At 39.5% G+C, this 13,820-nt stretch overlaps 1 protein-coding gene across 6 annotated transcripts in view; it reads right to left on the reverse strand.

The window, feature by feature from the left end:
• Nucleotides 1–13,820, reverse strand: part of MAST4 (microtubule associated serine/threonine kinase family member 4) — a 627,450-nt gene that overhangs the window by 210,012 nt on the left and 403,618 nt on the right. Inside the window, exons 1-2 of one of the 6 annotated variants that reach the window (XM_066241996.1) lie at nt 9,109–9,241; nt 5,108–5,188 (exon numbers count right to left, since the gene is read on the reverse strand). The exons of the other annotated variants lie outside the window; for them this stretch is intronic. Of the exons in view, the coding sequence (XP_066098093.1) occupies nt 5,108–5,188; nt 9,109–9,155 (128 nt within the window). The 5' untranslated portion in view covers nt 9,156–9,241. Of the gene's footprint in view, nt 1–5,107; nt 5,189–9,108; nt 9,242–13,820 lie in introns of those variants that run through there. 6 annotated transcript variants of the gene reach the window in all.

Consider the following 13,820-nt stretch of genomic DNA (forward strand, 5'->3'; position numbering starts at 1 on the left):
CGGGAAACAGGATCCCCCGCCAGAAAAGGGCAGTGGTGACCCAGCTCTACATTAGACCAGAATCACACTACGAGGGGATACAGACTTCACTGATGTACTGAAGGACCTTGGGTTTTTTTTTTAAGTAGCTCCCTAAAATTCCCAATTCAGAACTCTCTTGTTGGTTCAAATCACACTCAATGACAACAACTAATTTTATTAACTACTAATAGCCTGGCACCAAGGCTATTACTGGTGCCAGGAAGATGGCAGTAAGCAAGATGGACAGGTTTTCACCCTGTGGGGCTTACATTCCAACCACCTGTCCTTACAGTGGCTTACTCTCCTCTGCACGTGTGCTACTGAGACTTCAAGATCATTTCCTCTGCTCCTCATCATAGCCATCATCTCTAATACACCCTGAGGTTTGCATTTCCTTAATACAGCCTTCCTACTTTATTTATAATCGGTACCTGGTCAATTTTTACATTTTGATGGCTATAGTTTAATATTTATGGAAGAATCCAAACACATTTTGATGGCTATAGTTTAATATTTATGGAAGAATCCACGCCCTACTTCATTCTCAAAGCGTATGTACCACGTAAGTTATGTCATGCTTTGAACACAGGTTAAAACAAGAGCATAGGCCTGAGTTTCAGGAAATAACCGCCATTCATCGCACCCACATGTACTGTCAGTGTCAAGCACTATTATAGGTGTGTGGTTACATGTTTGGAAAAAAAAATGCACAGAAATGATTGTCCCTGTGGAGTTTGTAGCATGGTGACCATTTCCTACCAGCCATGTGGCACATGTGTTTTCAGTCACAGCTGGAACAGGGAGGGGGTACTTGGGAGGAGAAATGGAACACCTGCTCCACTGCCAACTCCAGCATCACTGACTATGTCTACTACCTTGAGAGTCCAACTGCTACCTCAAGGAACCAACCAGGAAGGCTGAGAAAAGGACGGGAGAAGTCAAATAGAAGGAGTGTGGGAAGTGCAGCACCGCGGGGGCTCTAACGGGTGCTGTCCACTCAGAAGCTGAGCCGTGAAATGGAAGAACAAAAAAACATCACTATACTATGATGGAAAAGCCACTGGGTCACGGGGGCCAGCCCTCAGCTACCTAAAGGGTCCCTATTGAGGGGAAGGAGTGGAAGGTGCCAGGAAAGATACTGAGAACATGAAATGAAGTAGCTTCCTTTGAACTCCTGCTGTCTAATCACAGTCGAGATACGAGCTGGCCTGGATGACATCCACATCACTGATAAGGCACTGAGGTCATCATTATATGAACAGCCACTAAATGGTAGTCAATTTTAGTACTGTCTACCCTGGACATTCTAAATGGCCATAAGAGAGAAAAGGGAAGAAATACAAAAATCCCCTTTAATGTTTTTAAGATGTTCTCTGTCACATTGGTACTGATAAACTGATATTTGGGCCTTTTTTTTTTTTTTTTTTTAGCTTGTGGACAAATTGTGTTCTTTACCTTTCTCTTTCCAGTCCTGCTTGAAGACCATAAAAGCATCAGAACGTCAGAATGAATGGGAGGACCTTTGGGAAAAATATGGTCCAATTCTCTGCTTGATGCAGGAATGACCTCTGCATCTTTGAGCCGGGTGGGAACTAGGTCTTCCAGTGAAACTTCTGGTGGCCCAGACCTGGTGGTCTGATGAGACAGCCCATTCTACATACAGAAAGCTTTCTTAGGAAAGTCTACTCCTCATACTGAGCCAAAATTTGCCTTGCTATAACCTCCAAGAAGCAGTGCAAGGTCTCCTTATTTAGATGTACCAAATTAAACTTAAATTTCACTTACCAACGGAGCCACCAAGAAGCTATAGATCTCTTATTTCTGCAGCCTTCAGGGAGCCTGAGCTGGAGAAGCCTGGGGAGGCGGACAGCTAACCTCCCTCTTGGCACAGCCTGCTTCCAGGGCTCCTCTATGAAAGGGACCAACTAACTCTTCCACTGCCATAATTATAAACGGTGTGTCAGTACCTCAACGGGGCACTGCCACTGTGAATGCTCACCACCATCACCCTTCCCCAGACCTGCATGCCCCACTTATAAAAAAAAAACAAGGATGAAATTTGATCCCTTACAATCAATGGGAGGAAAAAAAATTCTATGTAGTGATGCAATAAATGCTCTTTTGTGATAATATCATTAACATATTTTGAATCTCTCCAATGCATATTAAGCAATCATTTTAGGGCACACTATCAGATAAACCCAAACTGCACTGCCAACCACATATCCCTAGCTAGAGATGTCTTCATTACTCATCATTACTATATTTTCCTCCCTCTCTAACTCTGCTTTCTTGGGTTTCATTCATGGAAAGCTAGAAATTTCAGTGCCAATCATTCATTTAACAATATTTACTGAACACTGACGATGGACACTTTTCTTTCATCCACTTCTGTGACAAACATTGCTATTTACCAAGCTCATTTCCTCTGTTTCTTTGGCACAAGTGAGCTATATTTTCTAGCCTTCCTTTTCCTTAGGTATAGTCAGAATACTAAATTCTAGGCAGTGAAATACAACTGGAAGTCGTATGTGTGTCGCTCTCACGTCGGGCGGGGCACCGTCTCCCATTCTCTTTCCCTTTCCACCAGCCAGATGCGGATGCTCAAGGCAGCCTCGAAGGCAAACTGTTGAAGATTTCATGAATCCCTAAGTGACTGTGTGGAGCAGATCCCCTCCCACACTCTTGGGCTGTAAGTGAGAATCACAGACAATAATTATACTATTGTATATGTATCTGGTGGTAGATTTGTGAACAGCACTGTTCATATAGCTTCTATTTTCAATTCACTCACTTATTCATTTTTTTAATAGACATTTCTCAAGTACTTACTACGTTGTAAGAGCATTGAAAGAGGCACTGGGGAAATAAAAAAGACTAAAGGAGGTCACAAGGTCTACTCAAACCAGGTAATTAAAACTCAATATACATGATCTCATAACAATATGTACATCTTAAATTAGTCACAGTGGGAAGACCTGAGACTTCATTTTGAACCCTAGGCTAGTTAAGCTACTTAATCTCTAAGTTTGTTAGCATCGTCAGCCATAAACAGAAGCAATATTCTTTCTTGCCTCAGAAGTGTCTGGCGGATTAAATGAATGAGATAATGTAGAAAAAAGCATTTGGTCAACTACAAAATATTTTACAAATGTTAATTTAATTCATTACAATTGACTCATGAAATATTGTACCAGCATCTTTACTGCAGTTTCTGCCTAAAATTCAACCTATTCTTAATACTGGTAAAGGTAAATTTTCTCGGTCTGAGCTCAGATTGGTTATTTCCTTATTCAAAAATAAAATCTTCCAGTCCTCTGGAACCTTGACAAAATGAGTGTCCAACTTTTTAGCTCAGTATTCAAGGCCCTACATAGATAGCATATTTCCAAATTAATTTTAAGTCCACACCAAGCCCTGTACAACTCCATGCTTTTCTTCTATACCATCCACCCCATGTTCTAGCTACACACATCATTTCTACAACGTGCCTCACTTTCTCACCTCCTTGCCTCTCTTTTATTTTCTGTCTGGTTTTGACCTTTGCCACCATTTCTCCCCACTGAAGAAACCCTATGATTTTTCAAGGTCCAACTCAAATATCATTGGTTCCAAAAAAGACTTTCTCCAAAAACACTCTTCAGAATTTTATCCGTACTACCACAGCATTTAGTCTGGCTCTCTTTTCTCCTCTTCTAGGGATAGCACCTTCATTTTGAATAGAAAAATAAGAGAGAATGTGAGTAGTTAATGGCGGCATGTTACACTGAAGAAAAAAGTTCAGAAGACAGTCCAATTACTTTTAGTTGGATCACCAAGAACAGATAAATTATAAGAGCAATGGGGTTCTCTGGGTCGTCAGAAAACTCTCCTATGCTTTAGGTTCTATTATAGTCAGAGGATCTTCATAAAGGCTACTACATGGAACTTTCCTGTTGAAAGTCACTTTTATAATAATAAATATAATCCTACCAGCAGAATAGTAGAACCAAAGTTCAAAGCCATTAATTCATTTCCCCAGTCAATTTTCCCTCACTGATTTTAGTTCAGTCTTATTTTAGAAAAAAAAAAATGAAAGAAAAAAATTGTTAAATCTTCCTATTGATACCATCTAAGTATAGAGATTACAAGTTAGTAATTTTTAAGGAACGGGCCATGAGTGGCAAATTTTTCAAATTTGCATATATGAAATAAAATATATACATTAATCATTAATAAGCAATTTAAGTTACTTTTTCCATCAACTGAGAATTTGAGTCTACTTCATTCCTTATGATTTAAAAAAAGAAAGCCAGAAGGAATGCTGGGTACTTTATGTATATCTTCTTATTAGATACCAGAGACCCATTATACCCATAGATACTAAATTCATGAAAATTCCATTAGAATATATGTACTATACATACAAGACCAGCAGTATTTCCTATCATGTTTTCTGTAACAAACTGGGCTGAAAATACTAGCAGAGTTCCTTGGAGATAATTCTCTAAAGAACAGAGAAGAATGAATATATGCCATCAGCCTATTAGTGAGGGGTTGGGGAGTATGTAACGGAGTACTCCAATAAAACAAAACAAAACAAAACAAAACAAAAACACTTAAAAATACTAATCCACTTACACAATCTAAATATTTTGTCCTGTATACAAAATAAAAAATCATTTGTAGCAACAGATATTATGATACTGTAATATGAATTAGAAAATGTTTTTTAGAAATTATAACAAATTGTATCATTATACAAGATTCATAAAACTTAGTGCAGATCATTTCCTAAGAAAGCAATATGAAACACTGTAATATACACATGGGAGTCAAACAAACAACCAATCACCAGGCACTAAGTGACATATTAGCAAGCGATGCTAAATGGAATAAGCACGGTACGTGTTCTCAGGGCTCACATAAGTCACCACGCTCACAACTCAACCAGGTTCCTCACTCCACATGTTAGCACTAGGATAACAGTTAAGAAAAGACTGTTTATTGTACATTGCAGAGTCCAAAGGGTTCAAATACCCGTGGTGGGCGCTGGGGGAAGGGAAGGGCCACACAGCAGCCTGGGCAGGCACTGGAGCATGCTTACCTCCAGAAGTGAAAAGCGAAGAGAGGACTACAGGGACTGCCTGGGCTGGATGGGGTTGGACTCAGGCTCCTTGGAGTGAGACTGAAAGTTAAAATAATGTCATTCCAAGTGGGAGAAATGATGGCAGCAAAAATAGCATAGCTCATTTAAGAGACTGTGTTCCCTTTAGGCCAGAATCACTACAGCATGCCTATCAATACCACTGGGTAATCATCTAATCACTTGTCCCTTTTCAGCGCTAAAATATGGAACAAGTACAATGCTTCCTGCTGAAATTTACATTCTCAACACTACTGCTGCCATTTTTATTTGTGCCTTTCCTTTGTCATGAAGTAACTTGGCAGATATCTTTGACATGTGATTTTTGCAAAGGAAATTCAGTGCTGCTTTATTTGGGGCACATCCTAGTTCTGATTAAGAATCAATGGCAAATCAGCAGCAGAACTAAAGAGAAGTAGTTATCCCATAATAGGAAATTCAGGTTAATAAATCAATTAAAAAAAGAAAAATTTAGGTTAAATACCATAGTTTTTAAATAGCAAAGCAACAAACATTTCCATATAAAAAATAGGCTTTTAAGAACTTCACAGGAAAAGCACCCAACATTTCTCTAACTTTCAGGGGTAATGATAAAATATACTTATATTCATAATAAATATCTTCAAAACATTTTATATAGAGTTATGAACTATTTCAGTTTCCAGAAGGTTTTTCAAATCCACCTGTCAATGGACCACTATAATCCCCAGCCCCCAGCACCCCACCCACACCACCAAGTGTATTTACCAGCCAACTCTCAAATATCCATCTTAGGGTGATAAGCTTACAGTCCCTTTATATATATATATATGGACTATAATATATATATTAACCCACTTGACTCATGTTTCTTTTAGAAAAGAAAAAGAACTTAAATTTGTCAGAGAAGTTATGTATAAGAATTTTGTCAATAGAGCTATCAAAGTATGAAGTTAATACTTAGTCAACTCCCAAGTATTTTTACATGGCAAAATCAAAATAAGAATTAGCTTGGTATTTTGTTTGGCTCCAATTCTTAGGCTGTAGTGAGCATTAGATACTTCTGGTATAGTGCAATGAGTTTCTTAAAGAATATTCTTCTGCCTCTCCACTGGACCAAGACTTGCTCATACTGTGTTTTCCGACTGTAGAGAAAGAGGTCTTGGAGCAGATCTGCACATTGGCTAATTTAGCCCAGTTCTGATCATCACTTAACGGTGATGCGGCCACAGCCTCTAAAAAATCAGAGTCGGCCTATCCAGCTCTTACTGCCATTCCCGTTTTCCATTATATGGATAATTAAGAGTTGGCTGTAATTTGTCTTAAACTAAAATATAAAATTATTGTTCAAAATGCTCAATTAATTAAATAACATGTTTCAACAGCGTAAATTTTTCTATCTTCTAAAACCATCTCTAGCTTGGTGTCACTACTTCTAAACTTAAGAAATTTAATTGTTTTTCTTAAACATGCAGAGCATATTCAAAAGTTGCTGCCCGTAAACACACTGTACTCGAACTTAGCAGCTCACTGGAAAGCTCTCAGGAACGTCTGCTGATAGAACATCAGTTTGTCTGGGTGCAGTCTTATCTGCCCCCTGCCAGTCCAAAAATACGCACGCACAGACCCTGACCCCACCCCACGTCTGCAAGCTGAGATGTGTCTAATGTGTGCTACAAAGCAGCTGTGAACTTAAGGAGAAAACCTAGTTTCTTTCCCAGAAACTGAAAAGCCATGCTTAGGGTATCTATACGTCATAAATTTCTAAATAAATTAATAATCCACTAATTTCTGAAATTGTTATATGATATATTTGGTATCTCACATTCAGAGTATTTCAATTCTGGAAAGGCCTGATGTTATTGATAAGTAACATGGAAAATTCTGAGTTGCAACTACAGAGTATAAAATGTGCTCTTATAATAAATAGTCTGTGGCGGTAGTATCTATGGAATAAAATTTCCTGAAAGAAAACAGTAACATCTCACGAGAGAGCATCCAAAAACTGCCCTACACATATGGTCTGTTATAAGATCATTGAATAATTAAAATTATATACATTAAACCTGCTTTCAATAAAATCAATGATAAGACTTTCCATTATAACATTTCTTTGCAGCGCTAAGGAACTGAATTACTCAAAACTGCAGAATTAGTTTCTTTCATGAATGAATGTAATTTACCTATGTCAACCTAAGAGTAATTTTACATTCCAAGGTAAACAAAGGGCTCAGAGTAAACATGCCAACACTACAATATTGAAGAGTGCTACACTGTTCTACCATCTGAGGCTGAAGTGGGGAGTAATCTATTTTAAATGCACATTAACATTTCCCAGGGCAGAGGTTCTGTGGAGGGGATGTGGCCTAAGACCAAAACAAAATTCAGGGAATCCCCCGCTTAGCTGACCTGCATGTTCTGGGTCACCCTTGGCCAAGTCATCAAACTTGTGGCATTTCTCAGTCTTTTAAAAAAAATTTATATAAACAAAACATTTGATACAAGTGAGTTTATATTTTTAAAAGTTACTTTGAAGTGTCTCCTCTTAATGTGGACAAGATGCTAAAAATGAAAGGAAGGAAAGAAGGAAAAAGAAAAGAAAGAAAGAAAAGGCATAATATAAAATAGCATATACTAAGTCGAAAGAAAACAGGCAAGCAGCATAACCAGAAACAGAGGTGAAGCAACACTGGGACTCAACGTGCCTCGGGTTTGAACACAGCTATGACGTCTTAGCTGTGCATGACGGGGATATTAAAATATTACCCAAACAGGGTGAGGGCTTGTTGGGATGGAGATGAGGGCAAAATATTAAGGTCATAGATAAAGACTGTTTATATCTCTATTGTGAAAAATGCCACATCTAGCAAGAAGGCTGTAAGGGCCCTCTAACTTTTTTATAAGTGAGTTCTCGTTAGTATAAAACCACTGTACAATTTTAGAGCAAGAACTGATTTTAAAAGTATTTCAATCACTTCAGAAATGTCCTGTTTTTCTTAATTTAATAATTAAGAAAATAATTTATCTTGCATGATGCAGCTACAGAACTCAAGAGAAATAATTCATCCTGGGACTGGGCACCATGCTCTTCCTGGAAGCAGTCTAGTATGAGATAATTGGGTTTGTACTGATTTGACCCAAAATGTAATTTTATATCTGTATTGTTAGTTAGAAAAAGAGATTATTTGTGCTTTTGTCCCGGATTTCTATTTTACTGGTTATTATAAGTGTGCCAGCACAGGCCAACTCACAGCTTCTGCATCTTTGACTAACAGATTTAAAATAAAAATTTGCTGACACTTCCTGCATCGCAGATGTTTAACTTCTGCGCCACAGATTAGATATGGACATTTTCACCAGGTGACATCAAATCAGAAGACAATCAGATGAGTTAATGGGTTAAAAAAAAAAAAACAGCTAAGCAAACACAGAGCTCAACTAGGTAAACACACTGCATGCAGGGGCTGGAGACTGCAGAAAGAATTCAAAATGTACTACAGTTCATTAATATTCTGTTGCACAGATAAAACATGGATCACATCTAATGAACGTCACAAATAATCCTTCTCTTGCACTCTAATCCATTGTCATGTCTTCTATTATTCAATGCAGACAGAGACCTTTCTTTAGAAAAAGGCAGCATGGGGATAAACAAACAGTAAGAGAGAAAGAGAAAAAGACAGACACACCATGGCCTGCTGATACATTCTTTCCAAATGAGCTGTTAAGATGTTTCCAGCACTGAGGTTTTAGTAACTTTAAATATGCTGCAATGCTTTTTTCCTCGGACTGCAATGCAAAATGCAGGGTCTGGGTTTCCACATTAGCTGAAACCAAATGCCATGCATTTAAGACATGTTCCTCCACCTCACACTGCAGTGCTCTGAGGCTGTCAGTACAAACAAATGCTAAATAGCTATTGGTCGCAGGAAAGCGAGTGCCATGCAGAAAGCATTAAAATATTAAAGACAGACAATACTTACTCCAAGGTCAGCCCCGGAATCTGTAGCCTTTCCCGCTGGGCTTTCATGGTTGTTATATGTTAGCACACTCTATCGTAACCATGACACACATCCCCTGCCAGCGTCCCGGTGATGACAGAGAGCCAAAACGAACCTCTAGAAAGGACTGGACTAACAATCTCTCGAGGGGGAGGGAGATCCTGTAAGTTTGGGTCCTTCCACCTCTAGCTGTAATCAAGAGATGTCAGCTGCTTTGCTCAGGTTAACGGCAGCGCACGCTGCACTGATTTCGTGAAGGGAAGGAGGCTCTCAGCTCTGCATATCAAGTAATTGGTTTCTAATTTTTTTTTTTTTTTTAAAGAAAGTCGCTCCACTCACAGACCCAGTTCTCACCTCAGTGAAATGAAAAGTCCCTTTCACCACGCAGACTGGAAAAAAAAATAAAGCCACAGTATCATACTTGTAAAGAGTTTATCTCAGCAAATCTCAACTATTCCCCACCTTCCAGTTGATGCTCTCAAATAGAATTCAGTTACCCTGGAGGAAGTTCCGCTTACTCTTGGTAGAAGCAACAAAATCATTCATGTTCCACATAGAGACATGGGGAAGGATGCCCAGTGAAAATAATTAGATTTTTTTCTATATATGGAAATCATTAGAGGAATAAACTAACTACATTAATCTGGGGGAAGCTGAACTTGAGGCAAAGACTTCTGTGAACAGGCAAAACCCCACAATGGAAAAATATATACAAACTGGAAACGCTAGAGATAGGAGCTGGTATTTTTATATTTGCAAGCTAATTTTTTAAAATCTATTGGTTGATTTTTAGAAAAAGAAAGAGAGAAACATTGATTTGCTCCACTTATTCATGCATTCATTGGTTGATCCTCATATGTGCCCTGATTGGAGATCGAACCTCCAACCTTCATGTTTCGGAACAGTGCTCTGACTGAGCTACCCAGCCAGGGCTGCAAGCTGATTTTTAAGAAATCACAGTGCTACATACTTTACTAAAGGAACCAAATACGAATAGGGAAGGAAAAGGAGAAAACATGTATTTCGAATGTCTGAAAGTTTTATCCTGTGTTTCTTTAGAAAATACAATGTGTCACAGTGCTCATAACGGGGGACTGATTGTACTTTTACTGTCATGTATGAATAACGTATTTGACTCACTTCCTCTAATGCATTTTAAAATTTGGCAGCCACTGATTCATTGAGAAGAAATACTAGAACAAATTAGAATTTTATTTTAGCAAGAATTCTAGTTTTCAAGCACCTCAAGTCCACATGCATGGTGCCATGCTGTGGTGGAACAACGGTCAAGTAGCTGAATTTAAAAGGCTCTGACGTCAAACTCCATCTTTCTGCAGATGAAGAAACTGAGGGCACACGGTGGTGGCAGTGCTGGGACTGGATTCCGGCGTGTTTACTTTTGTCCCGTGGGCCTTTGTATGCAGGATGCCATGGGCATCTGTTCAGGATGTGCCCGAAACAAGGGTGCTGGGTAAAGAGGGAACTGAGGGCTGAAATGCAATCCTGCATCATGGCCTTGATGCTTCAATCCCATTTTTCCCTCATTTTCACAAAATCACCTTCAACTCTGCATCCATCTAGAGGGCCACTTGTTTTTAAAGAGAGATGTGAGCTAGAGGAAGTCCATACGATGTTCCCAGAACCCTTCTTGAAACCCTAACCTGCCAACTTGCTCTGGGGTCGTTCAAATAGGAACTAACTTGTCCTATGTGGGCTCACAGAACAAACCATCCCCTCTACCTTTTCGAGGCAATGAATCCACAATGGGAAAATAGTCATTGGTTGGTGACCAAAGAGAGGCAGACAAAAATGTAAACAAATAATTGTGATTAGTGTAAAGGCATTACAGTAAGAAATAATACAGACAAAATGGAACCCGAGGAGGGATCAACTTTGTTCCACACTCTCCCCTCCTCCCCAAACAAGCTTCTTTGCAATCGGAACATCCAGAATCTCACCATTCTTTCCATCTCACCACCCTGCCCCAGATCCAACATGTCTTGACTAGATTATTGTAACTTCCTGGTAACTAGTTTCTCTACTTTCTCCCTAGTACTCTCTATGGGTTTGTTGACCACACAAACTCCAGAAGGATCTTTTCCAGGATATATCACTCCTATGTTTAAAACCTTCCAATAACTTCCCTTTTACTCTGAGTAAAAGCCAAAAATTTAGCAAACCTGGCCAAAAAAAAGGATAAACATTAGTAGAAATGACAAACAATAATAATATTAAAACATACCAAATAATTAAAGCCATGAATTCAAGAAGATAAGGAAGAAAGGATGCTGAAAAAGAATCAAACAAGCCAGGGCCACCTTTGCAAGATACTAGGGAATTTGCTCCATTAATTTTGAAAACTGGTAAAGGGGGAAAAAAAAAATCAAGATCCTGATTTCCCTATGAATTGCATTTCCTATAAAGGAAAATGATTTTCTTTCCAGAAGTACTCTAATTGGTCAATAAAGGAGGAGAGACAATTAGAATATCAAATCCTCATAAATCAATGGATCTAGGTGATGGCTGTTAATGAGTGCTGACCCCATAAAGAGAGAGAGAGAGGACTGGCCATTATGTGCCTCACAATGCAACATGCATGCAATAGTCTTATCAAAAAGCCACATGCCCTGGATAACAACCAAGCCTCTACCTCAAAATGCCAATGCATAAGAAGTATAAGGACAGAGGAACATATGAGACAACACCACAGAGACATGACCAGTAAAAGCTAGACTGTAAAACATTGTCCCTCTAACAATGAGCTGGTTTCTTAACTGGAAATTTTCAAAATGAGGAAATAAAAGAGAGAGGAGAACCTAAAGTTTCAAAAAAGTCGTAAAAGACAATATCAAGTACTGAGACACAGAAAGCTCTGGGGCCCTAATGTCAAACAAATTGTAAGTCAAACATATAATCAAACACTTAGAAAATGAGATACACATATTCATATACACACCGGCCTTGAAGATATAGAAATATTATGTTTGTATGTGTGTGTATATATACATACATACAGGGTATCTGATAATGCTCATTATTATTTTTTAGTACAGGAATCAGATCACTTTTAATGCCCTACCTTTTAGAGATACATACAAAAATATTCACAGATTAAAACAGTAAGTCCAGGATTTGCTTCAAAATAATCTGGAGAGGGAGAATACAATATCCTACATTTAAAAGAAAACTTTTATTTATTAGTTCTGGGTGCTGGGTGGGTAAGGGGTTCATTATACTGTTCTAATACATGTTTGAAATTTCGTCTAATGAAATTTTTTTTTAATTTTTTAAAAATATTTTATTTATTGATTTTTTTAGAGAGAGAGGAGTGAGAGAGAGAGACAGAGAGAGAGAGAAGGGGGAGGAGCAGGAAGCATCAACTCCCATATGTGCCTTGACCAGGCAAGCCCAAGGTTTCGAACTGGCGACCTCAGTGTTCCAGGTCGACGCTTTATCCCACTGTGCCATATATATATGATGCACAGGTCAGGCCTAATTTTTTTAAAAGATTTTATTTACTCATTATAGAAAGGAGAGAGAGAGAGAGAGAGAGAGAGAAGGGGGAGGAGCAAGAAGCATCAACTCCCATATGTGCCTTGACCAGGCAAGCCCAGGGTTTTGAACTGGCAACCTCAGCGTTTCCAGGTTGATGCTTTATCCACTGCGCCACCACAGGTCAGGCCATCTAATGAAAATTTGAAGAATTCTTACCATGCCTACAAAGCTCCATGTGACACATATATGCCCACCCTCTGCAGCCTCCTCCCCAGCAATTCCTCCCTCACTCCTTGATGTTTTCTTCCAGTCCTCCAAGTCCAGGCCTGCTGCAGGGCCTCTGGACCTCCTTCCCCTCTGCCTGGAGCTCTTTCCCCAGAGACATTTTCCCCGTATTTGAAACTAAGCCTTCCCCACAAGTAGTTTTCTTCTCCTCATCCTAATGTGTTATGTCCTCAGCAGTTATTATCACTTGCCATATTTTGTATTTACTTGGTTATTGTCTCTGCATCTATCAGAGTAGGCTCCAAGAGGGTAAGGGCACTGTGTGTATCTCCAGGTCCAAGAGCAGCCCGCAGAAGTATTCAATAACTGCTTGAAAACGGAACAAGTGACCCTCTCTATATTGCTGAAACCACCAACTTAAGAACCCACTGTCTTTCTCCTTATAATTACAGCTCTCCATGGTGTTAGGTGTTTAGGTGACTAAAGAGTGTCACGACAATGACCTCAGACAGTGACTTCCAAGAAACTGGAGAACAGGTACTTGTTCAGTTCCTCCAGGGAGACCCAGAGAGGCTTCGCTGGCTGGAAGGACAAACTGGGGAGCCCCAGGCTACATGACAGTGTGCTGCATTTGAGCGGGTGGAGGGGTGGGGAGGACATGGGCTTAAAGCACTTTGATGTGACTCAGGAAACATATACACAACAAGGCTGGAGTCAAACAGCCTTCTATTCTTACAGGAAGGGAACAGCACAGTCACATTAATGGTGACCATATGGGTTGTGAACAAACCCAGTGGCACAACTTAAGGTTGGGCCCCCCAGGCATTCTGTAGAGTTGCGGTTCTCCACTTGGGTTGGCAATGTCCAGGGACATGTTTGGCTGTCACAACTGGGAAGAAGGGGTTGCCGCTACTGGCGGCCAGTGGGTAAGAGGCCAAGGATGTTGCTAAATATGTTTCAATGAACAAGGCAGC

This window comes from Saccopteryx bilineata, chromosome 1 (assembly GCF_036850765.1).
Source record: "Saccopteryx bilineata isolate mSacBil1 chromosome 1, mSacBil1_pri_phased_curated, whole genome shotgun sequence".
NCBI lineage: Eukaryota > Metazoa > Chordata > Mammalia > Chiroptera > Emballonuridae > Saccopteryx > Saccopteryx bilineata.